The sequence below is a fragment of the Grammomys surdaster genome, unplaced genomic scaffold (assembly GCF_004785775.1).
Source record: "Grammomys surdaster isolate TR1022 unplaced genomic scaffold, NIH_TR_1.0 239, whole genome shotgun sequence".
Classification (NCBI taxonomy): Eukaryota; Metazoa; Chordata; class Mammalia; order Rodentia; family Muridae; genus Grammomys; species Grammomys surdaster.
In genome coordinates this window covers 6703455-6726953 of record NW_021604684.1, presented here as the reverse complement: position 1 = coordinate 6726953, position 23499 = coordinate 6703455, and the positions used below count along the sequence as shown (strand labels likewise).

Here is a 23499-nt window from a genome sequence, read left to right as displayed (position 1 = left end):
CCACGATTGCCACTTCACATTTCTCACCCCGTTTTCTAGCTGGTTCTGACTGATATCAGTACTACAGACCACAGTTGCCAGCCTCAGAAATGCCTTCCACCCTTTTACCACTTCTAATTTTTTACGGGATGCCTCCTACGTTCATGATTTTCTCATTGTTTTGTGAGCGTCTCATCCCAGTCTAACCCTCCTCCACCAATACTGACCCCAGAGTTTCCATAGCATCACATCTGAGGGTGCTAAAGTTCCCTATGGAGACTCTGTGAGCACTGATACAGTCTCTGTGGGAACAGAGACTCCATGGCTTCAAGGCTCCTATGGCAGTGATGTCCACTCACTGTCTTCCAGTCATTCAGCAAGCACTAACCTAGGTGTTAGTTTGAAGAAACATCTTATTTTTAATTTTATTTTAATTTTTTAAAAGATTTATTTATTTATTTATTTTATGTATGCTAGTACATTGTTGCTATCTTCAGACACACCAGAAGAGGGCATCAGATCCCATTACAGATGGTTGTGAGCTACCATGTGGTTGTTGGGAATTGAACTCAGGACCTCTGGAAGAGCAAGCAGTCAGTGGTCTTAACCACTAAGCCATCTCTCCAGCCCGAAGGGACATTTTAGATTTAACGGTAGGTCCTGATCAACAATCAAGAAGAGATTATTACTAGGGATGTGTGTAGCTCAAAGATAAGATAGAACACTTGTCTGGCCTATGCTAGGCTTGGCCCTCCACCTTGAGGAGAAAGAAGGAAAAACAAAGAAATAACCCCCCCCCCCCCAACCACCACCACCAAAACCAACAACTAGGTGTTTTTCAGCTCAGTAGGTGAACCCTTAGAAAGAAAATGCTTAGGCTTGGGGAGAGAGAAGTGGAGCCTGGAGTTCTATTTAAGGAGGGCTTCCCAACACAGTTTAAAACTGAACCAATTCACAAGGACTGAGAAGAAAGAGCAAGCCTAGCTGGAAGCTCCCAGGGAAATGGGGATCTCAGAACTACAAAGAACTGAACTCTGGGTCCATTATCCTGTGGTGCTAGGAATCAGTTCTCTCTCTCTCTCTCTCTCTCTCTCTCTCTCTCTCTCTCTCTCTCTCTCTCTCTCTCTTATCTTTCTACCCTCTGTTACCCTCATAAAAAGAGAGACACAAGAAGGTGGCGAAAGAGACAGCCATATGGTGAAGAACTATATTGAACTGACCCCTGCAGGATGACCTTGGGAAAGCCTGGAGTGCTTCCTACATCTGAATTTGTTTTGCGTAAAATTGCTCGGTCCCTGAGATGTCTCTCAAAGAACTCTCCATGGTCTCTTGTGGATCAAAACCCAGTTTCCTCTCTAATACTCTACTCTGTACCTCATAATACGATTTGTTCTGGTTTTCAGTGACTTTCACTCATCACCTGCTGGGCAAAGATCTCTTGGTAAACACAGCCTGCACCTCAGATTGTGCTTGAAGGAACCTTGAGTGCCTATCCTTATTACAGCACTGCTGAGAAAAATGGTGGCCAGATGGGGACTAAACCAGGACTGGCACACAGCCCAAGGCTCTGTCTTTCAGTGAGGAAAAGAAAACAGACTCTACAGGTAACATACATTTGTCTAAGGGCGCAGTTAATCCCCAAATTAACACCCCAGATTCGAAGAAGAATTCTACGGATGAATCAAGACCTCAGAGAACAAGAGTGCTTAACGATCCTATTTTACTTTTGTTATAAAAGTCAGATTTGCTTGGCTAGCCACACTCTCGCTTTGGCAGTGTTTTTCCCTTCTGTTATTCCCCCCTCTGCCTCAAACAGCCTCTCCCCCACACCTCCGGTCGGAACGGAACTGTGCCATTTTGCTTAACGGAACTACTTGTTCATCCTTGGGGAGTGGATTTCGTTGAAACTTGCTGAGGGATCTTTTTACACATATTCCTTCTCAGGAGTGTTTCATATCACCACATATGAAACATCAGTGCTGGGGCTCCGTTGGAAGCTCTGTAGAGAGTGAAGTAAAGAGAGAATGGAGTGGACCAGGAGAGTGAAGGGCAGGTAGACTGGAGCCACACCAACAGCATCCCCTTCACTCTTCCCACAATGCATTTGTCTATCTAGGGAATTAGAGAGTTTATGTCCATGTGCGAAAAAATAACTAGTTTTCATTGACTCCGGACAGATTTCCTCAGACAAAGCTGGTACAAACTGCATTTAGGAATTTTTCAAAAGAACCTAAATTCTTTGCTGTTCACTCACACATTCTCTTTAATTTTGCTCCATCAAATGGGAAAAGCCACCTAAAAGAGGTCCAGGCTTCATTTAGGTAATCTAATTCAAGTTACAAAAATTTTAATCTAAAGAACAAAAGCGCCAGGCAGTGGTGGTGCACGCCTTTAATCCCAGTACTTGGGAGGCACAGGCAGGCGGATTTCTGAGTTCAAGGCCAGCCTGGTCTCCAGGACAGCCAGGACTACACAGAGAGACCCTGTCTCGAAAAACCAAAAATAAAACAACAACAAACAAACAAACAACAACAACAATAAAAAAAACAAAAGCAGACATCTGAAAGAAATATGTAGAAAACAATGTTTAAAGTTCACTCATGAGATAGATAAGACCTGATGACACATTTCCAAGGAACATTTGTACACTGTACAAAAAAACTTAGGCTATCTTATTCAATAGCAGACCATTTAAAAAGTTTATTGTTACTTAGTAGTAGAATATTGTTATGTGTGCACACATATGCATGTATGTTGTATGTGGCTACAGCACACATATGAGGTCACGTAGAGGTCAGAGAACAAGTTGAGAGAGACAGTTCTCTCCTACTTTGTGGGTCCCGGGAATCAAACCCAGGATGTCAGGCTTGGGAGTGGGCACCTTTACCTGCTGAGCCATCTCACCAGGCTACCAACCATATCTTTTAACAGAATTTTGTTTACAAAGTGATAACACATTCAGAGCTATAATTAAATCGGTCATCAATTTTGAGAAGTAAGGAGTTTTTCTGGAGCTTCAAGAAGCATTTAACTAAAAGCCGGGCGTTGGTGGCGCACGCCTTTAATCCCAGCACTTGGGAGGCAGAGGCAGGCGGATTTCTGAGTTCGAAGCCAGCCTGGTCTACAGAGTGAGTTCCAGGACAGCCAGGGCTACACAGAGAAATCCTGTCTTGAAAAACCAAAAAAAAAAAAAAAAAGAAGAAGAAGCATTTGACTAGCACACAAACACTTTTAAAGCCCAGTCTCACTGCAAAATGAAATGAAATAAAATAAAATAAAAGAATCAGTAATTGGCTGTTTCATGCTTTGTTACTCCATACATATCTAGTGTCAGGGCACACAGTTGGCCATTGCTTGAGTGTTTGTGACAGACATGGTACTTGTTACACTTAAGATTAAGATGAGTCACCTGCCAACTCCCAAACTGGCCTTCGGAGAAACACTCACCATCAATTCTGTCCACCATGACCGTATGGCAAATCGAAAGCAAAAAGAAGAACTGTCGTACTTCTGGCTCTTTCCCTGACTGGATTTGCTCAATAAGGTAATGGTCGTAAAATGCAAGCTTTCCATCAGCAAATGTATTCCAGCTAAAATCCACTAGCTGAAAGAAATGGAGAAGGAAATTAATAAAAGATCTATGTATTAGGGCCAGCAAGATGGCTCATGAGGCAAAAGCACTTGCTGCCAAGAGTGACAGCCGGAGTTTGATACTGATTACTGGGATCCACATAGAAGGAGAGAATCAACTTCCTCAAGTGGTTCTCTAGCTTCAAGTGCATTGTGGCAGCACACACATGCACATGCATATACATACAAATACATGTTTTAAAAATCTCTATCGATGATAATTGATATTCCTTTTTCTTTGTAGCCAAGTTTTTTAATTATGTCAGAAATCACCTTGGGATTTTTTAGCACATTCTTTTTTATTTATATTTTCTGAGTTTGACTGTTTTGACTACATGTATGTGTGTGGACCGTGTGCATGTCTGGTGCCCGTAGAGGTCGGACATGGGTGAGAGGGTGCCTGATCTGTTGGAGTTACCCACGGTTGTGAGATGCTATGTGAGCGCTGGAACTGAACCTGGCTTCTCTGCAAGAGCAGCGATTCTTTTACCTGCTAAACCATCTCCTTTGGCCCAAGTTTTAGGAAGCTTTTATTTAAAACAAAAGGCACAGAAGTGAGCTGACTTGTGTCTCCCTCATGGGTACATTGGCATCTCATCCACTGGTGCCTGTGAATGTGACCTTATTTGATCTGCAAATTAATCAAGTTAAGATGAGGTCACGAGAATCAGGGTGGAAGGGCAGATGTCTGTATAAGAGGCACATACGAACATAGCCAAACACACGAGGAGAAAGAACCCACTTGACAACAGGAGCAGGGACGGTAGCCTGCCTACAAGCCAAGATCATTGGCAGATGCCAGAGGCTAGGGAGAATCCATGAAGGAGCCTCATCTAAAATTTTTGGAGAGACCAACATCTGGGTTCCAGTCTCTAGAACTGTGAGAAGATTCTGCTGCTCTATGCCCCAGCCTGAGGCAGTTCATCCTGGCAGCCCTAGGAAAGAAACACAATCAAACAGCTGCTCTACCGGGGCTACTCACCTCTATTTTGCTGTGGCTGTGTTGAGAAGCATCTCGATGGTCTCCTAAGAAACAAACAGGATAAAACAAGTTGAGTCTGTGTGTGTAGAGCCTCCTACTTGGATTTGCAAACACGGTCGCAGTGTCTGATGCTACCCTTGGTTTTGGATGGTTCTGGGGTAATAGTCATATTTTATGAGTTGGAAAGATGGCAGAATAGAAGAATATTAGACATAGGCATTGATGGCTCATGCTTATTATAAGCCAAGCACTCGGTAGGTGAAATAGAATCAACATGAATCAACACTAGTCTGGGTTCTGGGGTGAAATCCTGCCTCAAAAACTAATTAAACACATAAATAATTCTAAGAATGAGGAACATGATGGAAATCATTATGTGGCCTGCAAAGGCTACAGTGTTTACCATCTGGCTCTTCATAGAAAAGGTAGCCAAACACAGACCAGAGTTGTTTCAAATACCAGTACCTGTCCCACTAGACTCCTCTGGGACCAGAATGGAGCCCTTTGATATACTTTAGTCTGTCATCACCATGGTGACAAATTCCTCAGCTCCATAGTGTCCCACCTTCCTTGGTGATGGGAAAACTCATATGTACTATACATTCTTTCTAAAAGGGAAAACACATGTGTATTTCTTGAAAAAAAAGTCAAAACACTAAAAATCTGTATTTTAAGGCAATATTAACTTAATACTGTCATGTATGTGAAGTATGCTTCAGAACATAGGATGGAAACAAACTATAAACTATCGTAACCATTTTCTACTGTACAGCTTGGTCATACTCAGTGTGGTCACCTTGTGCAACTATCACCACAAGACTGTTTTTAATCTTGATTACTGAACTCTAACATTATACACTAACTTCCCGTTGCCCTACGGAAACCATGGTAACCAGTACTCATCTTTGTCCCCGTGGCTTTGATCATTCTGAATGAAATGATACAGTGCTTACTTTTATGCGTGTGTATCACTTAACACAATGCCCAGAGGGCTCACTCATATGGTAGTGTACCTTATTCACTTCTTCATTCACTGATAGACACTTGGGTTGTTCCTACCTTTTCCCAAGTGTGAATAATGCCGCTATGAACATGGGTAAACATGTATTTCCTTGTGTAAGCATAATGTTACTGTGCACTGTGTAAAGATTATCCTTGTATTATTCAAACGCTGATTTCTCTGCCCCCCATATCTGGTTGCAAGCAGACATGGCATTGTCATGCTTGTTCTAAGAATCTCCAGGTCTCAATGTCGTATGTAAACATTGATTCCATTTATTCTCTGATTTGTCAATAAAAGCTGATCAGCCAATGACTGAACAGGGGAGAGAATAGGGCGGGATTTTCTATCCCAGCCAGGAGAGAGGAAGAGAGGATCTGGCCTTGAACAAAGGGTCCAGGAGACACCATAAGAACATACCTGGGGCAGAGAGAGTCAAACCAATACTAAAATGCAAGTCTGTTGGGGATTTTGGCTGGGAGTTGGCCAGGTTAGCTCAGAGAAATAGAATAGATTAGTAACTGCTCAGCTTTTGTGCTGTAAAGCTTATTAAATAAATCTTATAGTCTCTGTCTCATTTACTTGGGAGCTAGCCAGGCTAGAGAAAAAAAACAATCACTTTAAAGATTGCACTAAGAGTTGGTGCTCAAAGTGGGGCTCGAATCTATGACTCTCTACCAACTGATCTAGTCAGGGTACAATTAAAAAAAAATCACTTTTAAAATTGCACTCATGCCGGGCGGTGGTGGCGCACGCCTTTAATCCCAGCACTTGGGAGGCAGAGGCAGGCAGATTTCTGAGTTTGAGGCCAGCCTGGTCTACCGAGTGAGTTCCAGGACAGCCAGGGCTACACAGAGAAACCCTGTCTCGAAAAAACAAAAACAAAAAACAAAAATAAAATAAAATAACATTGCACTCATAGGTCTGGAGAGATGGCTCAATGGTTAAGAGCACTGCCTGCTCTTCCAGAGGTCCTGAGTTCAATTTTCAGCAACCACATGGTGACTCACAACCATCTGTAAAGGGATCTGGTGCCCTCTTCTGCTGTGTCTGAAGACAGCTACAGTCTACTTTTTAAAAAAAATTTAAAAATTAAAAAAAAATTGCACTAACATCTTTGGGTCCTTGTTTTCCAATCTTTTGCACACAAATTATTCCTAGATACAGAATTGCTAGACCATGTGGCAACTCAGTTTTTAATTATTTTGAGGGGTGTTTATTTCCAGTTTTTGCGCTCTCTCTCTCTCTCTCTCTCTCTCTCTGTCCCCCCCTCCCTGTTTGTGTATGTGTATGTATGTGTGTGTCCGTCTGTCCCCAACAGTGCCCATGTTTCTTTGGCAGTTGGACTCCACACAGGGAGAGCACCAACAGCCATGGGAAGGTAGGCTCTGCTCCAGACAGCACCCAGGGAATGCCGCTTCTATCCCTATCCAACAGCCAAGTGTTCCTGTTATTTCAGACCCCAAACATAACTGAGCCTAGTAACTGAAAGACTGTCTCTGGAGTTACTCTGCAGAAAGTCAATAGCACGTATGAACGTGGCGTGCTTTGGCTCGCCGGCCTCACAGTCGTCACTCACCATAGATATTCCCGTTAATGCAGCACTTTTTGAAGGTCATGATATTTTGCGTGAGTGTCCCCGTCTTATCAGAGAAGATGTAATGAATCTGCCCTAGCTGCTCATTCAGTGTGGTGGTCCTCGCCTTGGCAGGAGTGTCCTTCTCTGCGTAGTACATCTGCAGGTCCCAGTTGATGAAATGACTCTGTCCCAGACGGATCACTTCCACACTAGGGCAGAAGAAGGCTTCAATGGTGAGGAGAGAGGTGACAGGGCAGGGAATGGATTCTGCTTTCCCTGTGCACATGGGAATGAATTGCTTATCTACTGCTTTGGTTTGAAATTTAGTGTTCACTCCTGTGGTGGTCAATTGTTCTTTTAAATAATTGTGTGTGTGTGTGTGTGTGTGTGTGTGTTTGTGCTTGTGTGTGTATGTTCATGGGAGAGCAGGTGCTCTGGAGGATACAAAGGTGCTGTATCTTCCAGGAGCTGAGTTACAGGAGACTGTGTGTCACCCAACTTGGGTGCTGGGAATCACACTCAGTTCCTCTGCAACAGCATATGTGCTCTTAACTGCTAGACCATCCCTCCAGGCCTGACAGTAATTCATGATCATTCACTTGACAGGATTTTATATTTCCCTAGGAGACACACCTCTTGTTGTGGCCATGAGAGTGTTTCTAAGAGAGGTTTTCCTGAGGTAGAAAGGCCCCATATGGTGGCCTGGGGTCCCCAGACTGGACCAAAAGGAGAAAGTGAACCATCTGTTTCCTGACTGGAAAGAATGTGACCAGCTGCCTCATACTCTCGCCCCCATGTTTTCTCTAACATGATAGACTGCATCCTCAAATCACGAACCCAAATAAATCCTTCCTTAAGCTTCCTTTAACAGATACATTGTTATGCCAATGGGGAAAGTGAATAATATTACCCTCTCCAGCCCATAGAGTAAAACCTCATCATCAGTAACAGTACTGAGAGGTGGGGCTTTTCTGTGATGGGTAGGTACGAAGGACAAAGAGCTTACAAATGACAATAGTGCCTGCACTACAGAAGCTGGAGGAGCTCGCTTGTCTCTTTTGCAAGGAGATAATGCAAGAAGTCCTCATTTGTGATGCAAGTGTGGCCTCTCACCACTCACCAAGAATGCCACCCTTGATCATTGACTCTCCAGCCACCTGAACTATGAACAGTAAAAGCTCTGCTGTTTTGAAGTCACCCAGCTTAGAAGCCACACAGGGATCCCCTGATCAAACGCATATCACACCTCATGCTCAGTGACACTAAGACAGAGCCACAGAGACAATCACCTCCCTCCTCTCATTGCCCCTCATAGCTAGGGACAAATGGGATGGCCAAGTTCACCTGTGCAAAGTGAACTATAGTCCTCCAGGTGATACACCATCGTGTGTCAATTGAGTTTTTTAACAACTAGTGCCTTAGTAGCTTACCACACTGCTGAAAAAGTATATTAGCTTCCTAAATTCTTAGAAGTCATAGAATGTCCAAAAGCAGGTATCCTAATAGGATCATGTTGGTTTTAAAACTTAGCTATAGGAAGACTATTTATACACCCAGCAACTGCTAAGTGGGCAATGGATAGCTGCACGACAAGTTCTATGGATGGAAATAGCTATTTCCCTTTTAATGGGCGGTCCTACTTGGTGCCTGAACACTCACTGCAAACAGCGGATGAAATCCCTGACTTAAGCATCAACAAACCCAACAAAAACAACACAGCAAATATAAACTCGCAGAGGCTGCACATTCTCTGCAGAAAATGAAAGCAGGCAGGAAGATAGAGACCAATAGGAAGGGGGAGTGGCCACTTAGGTCAGAGGAAACAGAGCCATGGGGATAAGATAATATACAAGCCAAGTTCTGAAGAAAAGGAAAGAGTACTTGAAGTCAGGCGTAGTAGCATGTGCCTGTAGTCCTGGCACTGGGGTGGCAGAGGCAGAAGGGTTGCTATAAGCTCAAAGCCATCCAGTTTTGGACAAAGAGTTCCAGACAGGAGTATAAAGAAAGGCTCTATTACAACAAACAAACAAACAAACAAAAAAACAAACGAAGCTGGGAAAATTACTCAGTTGGTAAAGTGACCTTGAGCATCCACACAGTGAATGATGTAAGCCTATTATCCAGCACTGGGAGGTGGGCCTAGGATGCTCACCAGTCTTTACCCACAAGTCAGTCTGGCCAAGCTGGTGAGAGCTGAAGGTCAGTAAAGAATCTGGTCTTAAAGAGGACCATAAAGAGCAATGCCTGGTGTGCCGTCGCGCCTGCTCATGCATCTGCATCGGAAGGCCAGGGGTCAACACGGCGTGGGGGGGGGGGGACGTCCTCTATTGCTCGCCATCTTGTATCTTGAGATAGTGTCCCTGACTGAATCTGATGCTCATCATTTTGGAAAGACTTGCTGGCTGGTGAGCCCCAAGGATCTGCCTGTCTCCGTGTACCCTACCTCCATTCCTCTTCCCGACGCACTGGGGTTACAGATGCACACCAGCATACCCAGCTTTTATGTGGGTGCTGGGGATCCAAACTCATCTTCTTGCTTGTGCAATAAGGGTTTTGCCTACTGAGCCTTCTCCTTAGAACCGCCATGCCGTCTTGGTTTCTTTTAAAGTGGCTACTAGACAGATGGCAGCCCCAGGGATTTACTTCCCACTCAGAGAATATCAGTAATGACATACATGTTAAAAATCAAATAAAGACAAAATCAAAACAAATCTACATGTAATAAAGTTTAAATTAGGTAAAAGCTTCTTTAAAAAAAAAAAAAAGATTTATTTATTTATTTTATATACGAGTACACTGTTACTCTCTTCAGACATACCAGAAGAGGGCATAGGATTCCATTAAGAAGCTGGAATTGAACTCAAGATCTCTGAAGAGTAGTCAGTGCTCTTAACCACCGAGCCATCTCTCCAGCGGCAAGCAAAAGCTTCTAATGGCACAGGAGTGGTGAGATCCCAGGGGCCTCTGGGCTGTTGTTCACTGGGGTGATGACTGACTACTCTATGTCTACAATGCAGTCTCTCCCCCAAAAGTCCCAAATCCAACTGGTCAATGATTGTGAACTTTGATATGACAGGAGGAAGGAGGAGAAAAAAGAGGATTATAAGACAGAAAGCTGTTACCTTGACCTTTTGTTGAGACTAGGGTTGGCACTGCACAGAGAAACAGTGTTTAGAGAGGGTGAAGGAATACAGGGACACTTTCCTACCAGGAGATAGTGGCAGGAAACAGGGGCCTGGCAGGCCAGCAAAGCCCGAGCAACAGTAATAAAGAAAGTTCTATTAAGAGCACAGAGGGGCTCTGGAAGAGGAAGAATTTTTTCCATGGCATTTTGAATCTCTACCTTCTTTCAGACTCCTTTTGAGCCCCGTGCTTTGGAATCCACCGAGAAGGACTCACCAAGCAAATGACTGTCACCTTTGACCATGGGACGTCACTGACCTTATCTCCCAGAGGACAGGATAGAAAGTGCCTGGCACAGGGTAGATATTCAAAGTCCATGCCCTTCCCCTACCTCACCCTCAATTCACAAATGGAGCTTATTCTCTTCTTCCTTTGACCTTTGAAATGATTATTGCTGAACATGAAGGAGCCCCATTGGGGAAAGACATGGCATTTTTGCCTGAGAGCAAGAGGCCAAGAAGAGGCCAGGCTTACCTGACATAGAGAGAGATGGGCACCATGGTGTTCAATACAATGATGTAGCCCCAGAAATTCAGGAATCCCCGGTAGGATGGTGTGGCATTTTCTCCATCATAGAGGTACCAGGAATAATTGCCAACTTGTGCTTCCCAATAGGCGTGACCAATGGCAAGGCCGGCAGAAACCAGGATGAGAACAATAAAGATCTAGAAGACATGTAAAGCAGGATTTCCAACACCATACATCTCACAGATTCTAAAAGCATTATTTAGTACATTGTTACATATAACCTTTTTTTGAAGCATTATTTATTTATTTTATATATACAAGTACACTGTAGCTGTCTCCAGACACACCAGAAATGGGCCTCGGATCCCATTACAGATGGTTGTGAGCCACTATGTGGTTTCTGGGACTTGAACTCAGGACCTCCGGAAGAGCAGTTAGCGGTCTTAACCGCTGAGCCATATCTCCAGCCCTACATATGACCTTTTAATGATTTGTAAAAATATTACATTTAAAAGGAAACAGGGCTGTAGAGATGCTTTGAAAGTCCACAAGGTTTTGTTGGATTGTTTTACATTTATAAGGCTAGGTTTTCTTCCCAAAATAATACTTTAAAGGAAGAGTTGCTGTCTTATATTCAATTCTTAAAGTCTTTTATATGACAGGGTGGCCTCTCAGCTAGTATGACTTTGAACAATAATATATTGTTCATGAAGATACTTCATCTTAGTGTGAAGCAACTTCAAAGAATACTAAATTGAGAGGTTTATAAAAAGTACTAGACAAAAGTTATTTTGCTTCTTTTATTTTTTCCTTTTCTTTCTTTTTCCTTTTTCTTTTCTTTCTTCCGTTTTTCTTTTTGAGAAACGTTCTCATGTAGCCCATGTGCCCTTGAACACCCTATATACTAGAGGATGACTGTAGACTTTCTGATCTACCTGCCTTCACCTTCTGGGTGTTGGGAAAAAAGGCATGTGCCTCTACATTCTGTTTATGAAGCAGAGGGGCTTCATTCATGCTAGACAAATTCCTTACTGATTGGGCTATATTGCTAGTCCTGTTCTGTTTGCTGAGACAGGCTTTACTGGGTAACACAGGCAGACTCTGAACGTTCAATCCTGTCTTAGTTGCCAAATGCTGTGAATACAGGGACGGGGAGGAGCTCAAGGTAGGAACCTAGAGGCAAGAACTGAAGCAGAGGTCCTGGAGGGATGCTGCTTATGAACTTGCTCAGCCTGCTTTCTTTCTTTCTTTCTTTCTTTCTTTCTTTCTTTCTTTCTTTCTTTCTTTCTTTCTTTTTTTTTTTTTTTTTCCTTTTTTTTTTTTTTCTTTTTTTTTTTTTGGTTTTTCGAGACAGGGTTTTTCTGTGTAGCCCTGGCTGTCCTGGAACTCACTCTGTAGACCAGGCTGGCCTCGAACTCAGAAATCCGCCTGTCTCTGCCTCCCAAGTGCTAGGATTAAAGGCGTGCGCCACTACCGACTGGCTCAGCCTTCTTTCTTATAGCACCCTGGACCACCTGCCTAGGGCTGGCACCTCCCACAGTAGAGGCGCCAGCCCCTTCCCACCTTGAAAGGCAGGGGGGAAAAGTAACCATATTTGGGTAATTATTTATACAGGTTCAATGTTTTAAGAGGTATGTGACATCATAAATGCATTGGTTTGAATGACAAAATGTCCCCTATAGGCTCATGTATTTGAACATGTGGTCCCTGGTTGGTGGTGCTGTTTGAGAAGGCAGTGACCAGGCAGTGGTGGCACATCTTTAATCCCAGCACTTGGGAGGCAGAGGCAGGTGGATTTTTCTGAGTTTGAGGCCAGCCTGGTTTACAGAGTAAGTTCCAAGGCAGCCAAGGTTATACAGAGAAACCCTGTCTTGAGGAGGGAGGGAGGGAGGGAGGGAGGGAGGGAGGGAGGGAGAGAGAGAGAGAGAGAGAGAGAGAGAGAGAGAGAGAGAGAGAGAGAGAAAGGTAGTGAAATTTTTAAGAGGTGGAGCCTTGCTGAAGGAAGGACATCATTAAGGGTGGGTCTTGAGGTTTTATAGCTTGCTTCCACTTCCTGTTCCCTGTCGCTGGTTCTTGGTTGCCAGGCCCATCTTAAGCTTCGTTGGCTAAGTGATGTTTTATAAGTGACAGATTCTATTCACTGGGAGCCATGAGCCAAGAACCCCCACCCTCTTCCCCTTGGTCATGGTATTTTATCATAGCAACAGAAAGGTAACTAAACTAATCACTAGACAAGATTATCTAAGGTACAATAGATATTAAGTTATGAAGTTAAGAAGCATATGTTTATGGGACAAAAAATTCAAGCCAGCCTGGGCTGCTATATAGCAAGACTCTGTCTCAATTTCCCCTCCCCTCAATTTTCTTAGAAATATTTATATATCCACAGTAGTAATTTCCAGGGAAATATAGAGTTCTAAACACAGAGTTTCCAAGTACCTTCTTGAAATGAAAGGGACCAGAGGAGAGCCGGTGATCTGAATGCTTGCATCATGATAGTTACAATGGCATTAGAGATAAATATTCCAAGTCCAAGAAGTATTTTGATAAAATTAGGGGGAGGGTGTTATTCAGATTACTTACTGCTTTTATGTGGCTGTAAGTACGCACACACTTGAACAAATTGTAACTATGCACTCTGAAGAGTTTATGCATTCAGGTTGAAGTGAATATTTGAAAAGCAATTCTCATTTAGGAAGTGGGACTGCTTAGACTCAGATCCCAGAATAAAATTAATATCATGGCCCAAGTCTACTCTCCATGGAAAGGCCCTTGGATTCCCTCGGCTGGCATATGGAAACGTAGGTTTAGGGAGAGTTTCCCAGCTTCATATTTCTCATTCTCCTGTAACAGTTCTCAACCTTCTAAATGCTGTGACCCTTTAATACAGCTCTTCATGTCATGGTGACCCCTAACAATAAAGTTATTTTCAACGCTACATTATAACTGTGATTTTCCTACTGTTACGAGTCATAATGTAAATATCTGATAAGCAACCTCTGTAAAAGGGTGGCTTGACCCCCTTACAGGGATCTCCACCCACTGGTTGAGAACAACTGTCACAGAAGAAAAGTTCACTGGGCCTGTTTGGGCAAATAACACCTTTTATGCATTTCTCCAGTAAATCTAGAATTTGGAGCATGGGAGGCAAGTGAAGCCTATCCATCCAGCTCCCAACTAGAAGAGTCTCTAAGGAGCTCTGCTGTAGACAACAGGGAATGGAGAGAGCCACAAATTGTTGTTGTTGTTGTTGCTGCTGCTGCTGCTGCTGAAACTGAGAGCCTGTTTAGTGGGACTCCAAACGAAACCAACTTCCTCTAGATAGGCCTCGTGAGCCTTCTGCTTATTTTGTAATCCCCTGCTGCAGCAAGACATGAGTATGAACACCAAACCCAGCGAGTCTTCCTAAGCTTCACCTGTGTATGGCTTCAAAAACTCTCAAGAAAGCTTATTGCTAACCATAAAATATATACATACACTTGCATTTATGATAACTACCCCCATGGGAAGCTAACAGCAATAAAGCCCACTCTATAGTTCCTAGACGTTTAGCAATCCTGGCAAGAGGGGAAATATTTTAAAGAGAACTATTTGCACCCCTTCCCTTTGGCTCAGTCTATTGAAACAATGATCTCCAAAGAATTGAAAATCTCCCAGGAATCTAATGCTGGCTGATAGGAAGGGTTGAAGCCTGGTGCCAGTCAGAGGATTGGAACTGGATCTCAGAAAATGATGGACTAGTGATGGGTGGGACTCCAACCCAATAAGGACTTCTTCCGTTCATACACTTCTTTCCTTCTAGTTAAGATTAAACCTCATAGCCGTGCGGTGGTGGCGCACGCCTTTAATCCCAGCACTTGGGAGGCAGAGGCAGGCGGATTTCTGAGTTCGAGAGTTCGAGGCTAGCCTGGTCTACAGAGTGAGTTCCAGCACAGCCAGAGCTATACAGAGAAACCCTGTCTCGAAAAACTAAAAAAAAAAAAAAAAAAGATTAAACCTCATGCCGAGACCCTGATGAAGCTGTTTCTCTTCCCATTGTGGTCACACTGAAGAAATCTCCTTTCTCTGTTTTAACTAGCACTTGCCTATTTCATTGACCTAATGAGCTTGGGTAGCCAAGCCCAGTTTATTGGGAATGCTGGGCCCAGGCTCTGACCCTAACAACTCTGGTAAGGGCTGCAGTGTAATATTCCTGGTTTTAAAATAGTCAATAGCCAATCATGAAAATACCCAGGAACAGGCCCTGAACTTTCTCTCCCCAATCTTCTCTTGCTTGAAGTGTGAAATTTCTCAGAAAAGGCTTTAGAGCCTCTTTACATCCATCCCATCAGGCTTCGGGTATCCAGGCCTCTTTGCACTCACTCCACATAAAGATGTAAGATCACCTTGCATTTAAAAAATACATCAAAATTAGAGCAAAAGTCTCCCATCTAACAGAATGAAAACATAAATACCGTGTACACCATGTAGTTCATCAAGTAATCAATTTTAGTTCTTTTAAATCTGGTTTTCCCGCTATTCTTCATTATCTTTGTGTCAGCACCTAAAAATGGAAAATTCAGTGTGATTAGTAGTTGAAAAATTCAATTAGTAAGCGTATCAATAAAATTACTCTTTCTGTGATTTCAATGGGAAAATAACAGTAAAGCTTTTTCCAACACTAACTCATGACAAACACTTCTGGTCTGGCTATCCAGTCCCAGCTGTCCCTGGCACATTAGTCCTCCTGCCTCAGCCTCCTGAGTGAGGGGATACATTCTTTTAATTGTAAGAACTTGGCGGGCAGTGGTGTGGTGGTACACACCTTTAATCCCAGCACTTGGTAGGCAGGGACAGGCGGGTTTCTGAGTTCGAGGCCAGCCTAGTGAGTTAAAGAATAGCCAGGGCTGCACAGGGAAACCCTGTCTCAAAAAACCAAAAAAAAAAAAAAAAAAAAAAGTAAGAACTTGAAGCACACTCAGGAAGTACCTGCAAAAATGACCAAGCCATGGCAGACATCAGTGTTCCTAATCACACAGCCCCGTAACAGGATTTTATCGGCATCCAAAGGAAAACTTTGGTTCCTCCAAAACAGCGTTCCTGTGAACTTGTCTAACCGATTGTTTGGTTCTTCACATTCGATGAAACCTTTTACAAAAGATATTAATTCACATTGTCAGTCAAATACAATAGGCCCCTGGCTTAACCCATGGAGACCGAGTAAAACAACTAGAATTTAGAACAAAGTAAGGTAGTTCGGTACAAACCATCAAATGTGGCCAAGTTATCTTCTATTTGGAGATATTGGTCTGTGATTTCCAGGGCCATTTTGAACTTCAAATTGGTTTCTCTACAGAGAGGGGGAGGTAGGTAAAATTAAAGGAGCACAATTTGTAGCTCAAAAGACCAAAAAGAAAATCCCACAGAGTAACATTCTGCCTATCTGGGAGTGAGCGAAGCGTAATCATTAGCTTGTTCTATTTGCAAACTAATTGTGAGTTTAGATGGGCCAATCTGATGCTCGAGCAAGATTATACACCTAAGATGTGCCATGTCCTTTGGCTGTGTGCCACTGTGCCAGTTAAGACAAAATACAGCCTTATTCTCAAGTGCACTTCTTGCCCCCAACCTGGTCTACAGCATGCTGCCATGCTACAACAGTCTGTAGACCCAGTGCAGACGACCTGCTTAGCACCTTCTGTCGATATACTTTCTAGAGCAGACAGTCGGATGTGTTTTGAAAAAGGCAACTCTAGCCAGAAAAGGAAGTGGTAAGTATATTTAGGCTGTACCTATCACAGCCCAAAGGAAAAGCAAGAGGGAGTGTTCCATGGGAGTCCTCCATGACAGCAGGTGAGCACCTCACCCTGGAGGGCCAGGCTGCCTTCTCAGGAGTAGTCACTAACAAGGGAGTCTCCACTCCTTAGGAAGTTGACTGGTGATCCCAGCTCCTCCATTTAGTTCCGACAAGACATGGGACTTCCTGTCTCTTGAAAGTTTTTCAGCACTGGGAATAAGGGTTGTGCCATCTCTAAGACTAGACAACCAACCAGCTGATCTACAGGGCAAGAGAAGGCCAGCTTTCCACTCCTGTGATTCTAGCTCTCCATAAAGCCATGGGTCTGTAGCTGGGGTATGAGAAACAGGGGCCACAGGGAGCAGAGCCGTGACTCTCCTTTCTTATGTGACCTTCGCCACCTCCCTGGGCCTCATCTTCCTTGTGATAATAATTGCATAGTTATTAAAATGTCCTTACGTGGTTAAGTACTCAATAAATCTACTGAAACTTGCTCAAAAATCAGCATTTTATTCTAAAAATGATGAGAGGATTCTATTGGCAAAGAACCTAGTCTCATTTCTGAAGATACAATCGTATCCACGGTCCCTGAGCAGCGGTTTGCAAGGAACTTGGTATGTGGTCTTAATGGGAGGTGCAGAACAGCTCCATTTTATAGAAAAAGGAGTCAGTCCACTGTGGACATGTCAGACTGCAGCCCAGGCAAAGGCCAACTCCCAGGGCTTCCTACCCAGAACAGGCAATGAATGTTCCCTTCCAGGCCACCTTCGGAATGGGCCCCCCTGAGACACACTCACCCGTCGAGCTCAGCCGTTTCTACATAGCAGAGGCTGTTAGGCTCTGAGCTGGACAACAGCAGGATGTCAGCCTGTCAAAAATAAAAGACACCTGCCACACAGGGTCCCCAGGGTGGAAGGAACATGATGTGGGAATAGGGAGGTCTGCTGCGGGTAGGGGGCAGGGGTGAAGGTAGGGACAGGGTAGGGGTTAAAATGGGGTAGGTATGCATGAGGAGAAGGATGGGGCAGAAGCGGTTTCCTTACTGGAATAAAATCATTCTTCTTCAGACGGATGACATCTCCAACCTGGATATCTTTCCACTTGATGCTTTTGAACCTAAGAATCAAAAATCAATTTGGGTTTTTAAGTTTTAGGCCAAGAATTTCTCATTCTTCTTGAGTGTCAAAGAGTCTTTTAAAAATGTACAAATCACAGGAGAGTGTTTGCTACAAGTTCTCCCTTCCACTGATGCCACAAGAGTTGCTTTAACCTGCTGGGAGGGAGGCACTGGAGTACTGTGCTGTGTTCTTTTCACTCTGCTTCACGTAAGGAAGAACCCACATCAACATGCAGGGAGAACAGTGACCACCTCTCTGTGCTCATGGCTTGCTATCTGTCCCTGTTTTCTATTTGTTTGTTTGTTTATTTATTTATTTCTCTGCTTGGTGCTGGTACCAGACAGGAAAGCATGATCCCCCACAGGCCACCAAGAATTCTCACAGGCTTTTACTCTCACAGGGTTCCTCTCCATCTTTAAATTCCACAGGGTATTTTCCTTCTAATCCATCAAAGTTTGATAAGCTTCAAACTATAATCCTCTGGCCCAAAGGCTTTCTTCACAACTACAAAATGTGTGCTAGCTCCGTGCTTTGTAAACCGGGCTTTGCTTCTTCCATATGAAGTCACGTAACTGAATGTGGGGATTTTACAACTTTTGGCAACAGTAACAAGATTTATGAATATATAAAAACTCAAAATGCAAAACCAAATGCTTAAGGAGCCTGAGGTGTTTCTGGGGGTGTTCATTCATGTTGTGGCATAAAACTTCACTGAGGCCATGGTTCTGCCAATGAGGACTGGCCAGAATACATCAGTCCAGGTTCAAGATAATGACTGCTTGCTATTGAGTGTGATGTATTCATTGTTCATGTAAGTGTTTTCTGCTCTTATAGAGACATAACCATTTAATTGCAGAAAACAAGAACTTTAATATTTTCTGTCATATTCCTCAGAAGCTTAGTAAATCTTTGTGCTATATTGCGCGAGGATGCTTGATTTTTAAAAATTGTTGTTAAGGAATTATTGAAAATCAAATATGACACATAATATGTCATAATGAAGCTCATTACTTCATATGATAACCCAAAAGATAATTTTAAGATTTGCTGTTTTTGAGTTGCTTAATTGAGTTTTGTAAACAAACAAACAAACAAACAAAAAGACAAGAGCAAAATCAAAACAAAACATTATATAAATTCTAGCTTAGGATGAGGAGAGAATTCGCAACAATTTCTGCAGTGGCTTTAAACTTATTTCTGCCATTTGCACTATGTATCTATGGGACAGAGTTGCCAGCAATGGAGATTCAAAAATATCAAGATACTGGCCAGATGAAAAGTGTTGAAACTATTCTACATCCTGCAGTGTCAAATGTTCATCCAAGACTTAATTCTTCATAAAAATAAACAGGCACAATCATTAGCATGAAAATGTACTTTCATCCTTAATAAATGGTCAAGTTATATTGATACCAAAGGTTTACTCTAAAATAAAATTTTAATGATTTATTATCAGACAATGATTGATTGGTATGCATACTGAATACACCCGAGCTTTTATAAAAATTTCTCGGGCTAAAAAGGAGACCTGGGTGGTGAAAGTTTCAGATACCCAGTGGTAATGGCCATGGCTACCCTGCAGTAACCAGTAAGCTGATTTCTGAACACAGATATTAACTACTATGTTGTCTGCCCATGTGTTCACAAACAACAGAAAACAGAAACTTTTAGGATACATTTTAAATATTTGCTAGTATCAATTTCTCCAATTTGTAAGAATTTAAATTCCCAATGTTAGACCTTTTAAAAATAAACTTGGCTTATCACTCAGCAAACGAAATTCTAAGGACTGGAGATGTAGCTTGGTGACAGAGTGCAGGTTTGGGGTGTATAAGGTCCCAATTTCAAGCTCCAGCACAAAAATAAAAATACAAGTAACAAACAAACAAATGAACAACAGCAAACAAGACAGAAAGAAGAAAGACATTTATACTTGATTTTATATTATAATATTGCTTAAGTTATGATTTAGAAATGCTATGTGTTGATCCCTAATTACAAAGGGATACGTTAGTAACTTTTCTGTCCCAACCCTGGGAACATCAGAGGTCATTCATTCTGTTGGGCTGAGTGATGTGACAGTTTTCTTGGAGGAGGCTTCTGGGCCCAACCTCACTGACATCCCATGTTCATGCAGGCTTGATTTGCTGTTAAGAGCTGCCAGAAGCAAGGCCCTGCTGGAGATGCGCCTCAGCTCCAAGCTCAGTGCAGCTGAGAGCTTATGTGTGTGTGTGCATGTGTGTGTCTGTGTGTGGTGTGTGTGTGTGTGTGTGTCTGTATGTGTGTGTGTCTGTATGTGTGTGTGTGTGTATGTGCGTGTGTGTCTCTGTGTGTGCGTGTGTATGCACATGAATACGTGCATGGTAATCAAATGTTCTACTTTGAGCTTTCCCCTTAGCTTCAGGGCTGCCCGTTACCAGGGATGGCAAAGAATCTCACCTCCATTCACAATATTGACTCTAAGCTATTCCAGAGGTGACTTCCAGTCCTGAATCCATTCATTCATTTACAAGGAGCAGGGGAAAAGCCTTTGTCAACATTTACAACTTGGCGGCATCTATTTTGAACTAAATGCAGTGGGTGTGTGGCTTTGGCTGTAAATTTTCCTAATTGTGGACACACTAAACAATCTTTTGAGTCGGGCTTTCATTCTTTTTTTTTAGTGCTTGACTTTGGAGTCCTTTCTTGAGGATCTTTCTCATAAAGCAACTCATTAATGCCCCTTCAGTTGGTTGGCTTGGCTAGCATTGACTATATCCTGTGTTCCTTGAACAAGAGTCTATTGAATTCTTTCTGCATGTTAGATGTACCCTAAACAGTGAGGTGGGATGGGCCAGGAGGTGAGACACCTACACAAATAATTCTAATGCCATTCATATCATAAAAAGATGAGTACTAATGTTCTTCTGAAAGTGGAGGGGAGGAAGAAATCCTTTTAGGTGGCAAATTAGGAAAGGTATAGGGGGCATCCTAAACAAGCAAATCCATGAAGGGGACACATCTGGGAATGGTGGAGGCAGAGGCAGTGTGCCAGAGGAAGTAGGCTATGTAAGAGCTACATATTCTGGTAGCCCAAGCCCAATTATCAACTACATATATTCCAAGTCGGGTACAGTTCCACAGCCCTGAAGGAGAGGTGAATCTCTCTTTATGAGAGATGATTATTAAAATTTGAATGTACTTGGGCTCAGTCAATAAAGTACTTGTAATGCAACCTTGAGGACTTGAGTTCGATATCCAGAGCCCATGTGAAAAGCCAGAAATGCCAGGAAGTACATGTTTGTAATCCCATGCTAGGGAGATGGAGATAGCCAGACCCCTGTTGCTTCCTAGCTAGTCTAACTGAATCGGTGAGCCCCAGAACCTTGAGAGGCATGGTTTCCAAAAGGAAAGTAGATAGCATCTGTGAAGAGACGTCCAACACTGACTGCTGGCACCATGTGCACATACATTCATCCCCACATGTACTTTCAGCAGTGCACAAACTCACAGGAACACACAGGCACAGACACACACACACACACACAAAGTTAATGTGCCATAGACGTCTAGGTGCTAATAATTAGTTATTCTTCAATATGTATCTAGACACATTTATACATGAAATCTCTATAGCTAAATGAAGAACGGGTACCTGCCATCCTTAATGACTTCACATGTCCTATTGTTGATTTCCTTGTCCATTTTATGGCGAGCCTGTGGTAGGAAGACAAGGGAGTATCTCTTAGATCATCTTGATATTTAAAAACATCAATGATGGATGACAGTAGGGTGAGAAGGATAAGAAGAAAGTGGCTTGAGAAACCCTTACCACATCATCTACCAGGTCTTTGATTGCTGTGATGCCCAGCACCAGAAGCAGAGGAAAAAGTGTGGTATACCATGCCAGGGTGGAGATTTGAGGAATTGCCTGAAAGAAATCAAAAAGCTTGCATACACACACGTTCCCACGAAAGCATATCTAACTTACAGGCAGCGGATAACAACAGGCAGTTGATTTTAAGTTTGTTTATTCTAATATCTATCATTGAACAAGTCTATATACTGTAGTGCACGCAGGAAAGGACATTTAAGAGCCATCCTGCTGTCTCTAATCAGACATCAAAGGGGGGTTGCATCATAACTACTCCAAACTGTTTTGTACAAATTCAAAGTGGGTAGGGTTGGGAGGAGGCAGCCCTTGACTCTAAGCAAGATGTGTTCAGCCAGCAGTTATTGTGATCCTACAATTAGACAAAAGATGTTAATACGGCCTGCTGCTTCTGAAGGGAACTGATGAGGTAACTCTTCCATTGTGCTCTTGGCTACTGGCCCAGGCAACAAAGGAAGCTTCATCTCATCAAGATGGTGTCTCAGGTGAAATGAATACATCTTTTTTTTTTTTTTAAAGAAATTGAATATTTTATTTCTTTACATTTCAAATGTTATCCCCTTCCCCAGTTTCCCCTCCAGAAACCCCAGTAGAGATCGCTCGGATTCATTTGCTGATCATTGGGCCATAACTGGTTCTTTGAAGTTAAGTTCCCAGATTCAGCACTGTTCAGCTCTACATGTTCAGGATTTCAGACTTTGGGCAAGTTACTTTTCCACATTATGCCTCGGCTCTACTCTGCAAGATGAAGTTTGTGCTGGCGTTTACCTCATAGTCAGCAAATAAGCAGGCAAATAGCCTATTACTGTCACTCTAATGGGGACTGCTGGACCTTAAGAGAAAGCAAACGGGCTAGCTGTAGCTGTATCGTGAACATATAAATCTGTCTTTTTTCTTCTTGATGTAAGTAAAGAGAAAGGAGCCCACTGGCCACAGAAAATACTAATAGGACTTGATGTGTACACCTCTATACTTGCTCAGTGACACACCTTTTCTGATCAAGTTATTGGGTCCTCTCCCCACATCTGTTGAATATCCACTTCTTCTTGGTGTCTTTTCTATATTCTCTGCTCCACAAGCCCTACACCCCTCTCAGACACACATGCTACTATATTTTAAGGCTTTATTAGTAAATCCCAGTGGATTGGATGTGTTCCAGTCCAACCCCTGTGATAAAGAATTTGATAAAGCCAGCCGACTACGTTATCTTTATAACCCAATATTATCAGGTACTAAAGGTTGATTGTGAGCACTAACCAAAATGTGTAGAGCCCCTTGATTATAGTAACCGTTTCTACACAGATAAAAGTCTAATGCTCCAGATAAGGACTCCTTGGCTTTAAAAAAAAAAAGTGTTTTGTTTCTAATATAAAACCAACTCACAAAAAGGACTAAGAAGCTTTATGAAGCAGGTGACTACATTTTTTTTTTTTTAAAAAAGTACAAGCACAACCAACAACAACAAACCCGGAGACTATCTACTTGCATGCCTTTAGCCTCCGTCACTGACAACGGAGTCAAGGCCCCAAAGGGCACTACCTGCAAGATCAGGAGGATCAGGAAGTAGAAGTTGGCTGCTCTCTTAAACTGCTCAAACAGATTCATGGGCAGAAAGGTAAATCCATTGTACTTGTATGTTTTAATTGCATTACTCTGTTGGAAAACAAACACAACAAAACAATGAGTTATTGTAAAAATGATGCCATATACACCTGCACAAATCACTATTTCCCATAGCTTGTCAAAACACAGGGCCATACTTCAAGTTGCTAAGTTTTTTTATTTTTTTATTTTTTTAAATTTTATTTTAAAGTTGCTAAGTTTTTAATTCTAGACATGTTTGGAATGATTTTACAGTCTAAATCACAAGATACAGACACCAGGCTGGGACTTTGTGGATCCTGCTGTCACAT

At 42.7% G+C, this 23499-nt stretch overlaps 1 protein-coding gene across 1 annotated transcript in view; it reads right to left on the bottom strand.

The window, feature by feature from the left end:
- Positions 1-23499, bottom strand: part of Atp8b1 (ATPase phospholipid transporting 8B1) — a 134269-nt gene that overhangs the window by 28975 nt on the left and 81795 nt on the right. The window contains exons 4-15 of the mRNA XM_028774197.1: positions 23126-23239; positions 21527-21625; positions 21350-21411; positions 17641-17713; positions 17395-17465; positions 16068-16150; positions 15790-15948; positions 15276-15364; positions 10828-11018; positions 7171-7379; positions 4592-4635; positions 3427-3583 (exon numbers count right to left, since the gene is read on the bottom strand). Of these exons, the coding sequence (XP_028630030.1) occupies positions 3427-3583; positions 4592-4635; positions 7171-7379; positions 10828-11018; positions 15276-15364; positions 15790-15948; positions 16068-16150; positions 17395-17465; positions 17641-17713; positions 21350-21411; positions 21527-21625; positions 23126-23239 (1351 nt within the window). The remainder of the gene's footprint in view (positions 1-3426; positions 3584-4591; positions 4636-7170; positions 7380-10827; positions 11019-15275; positions 15365-15789; positions 15949-16067; positions 16151-17394; positions 17466-17640; positions 17714-21349; positions 21412-21526; positions 21626-23125; positions 23240-23499) is intronic.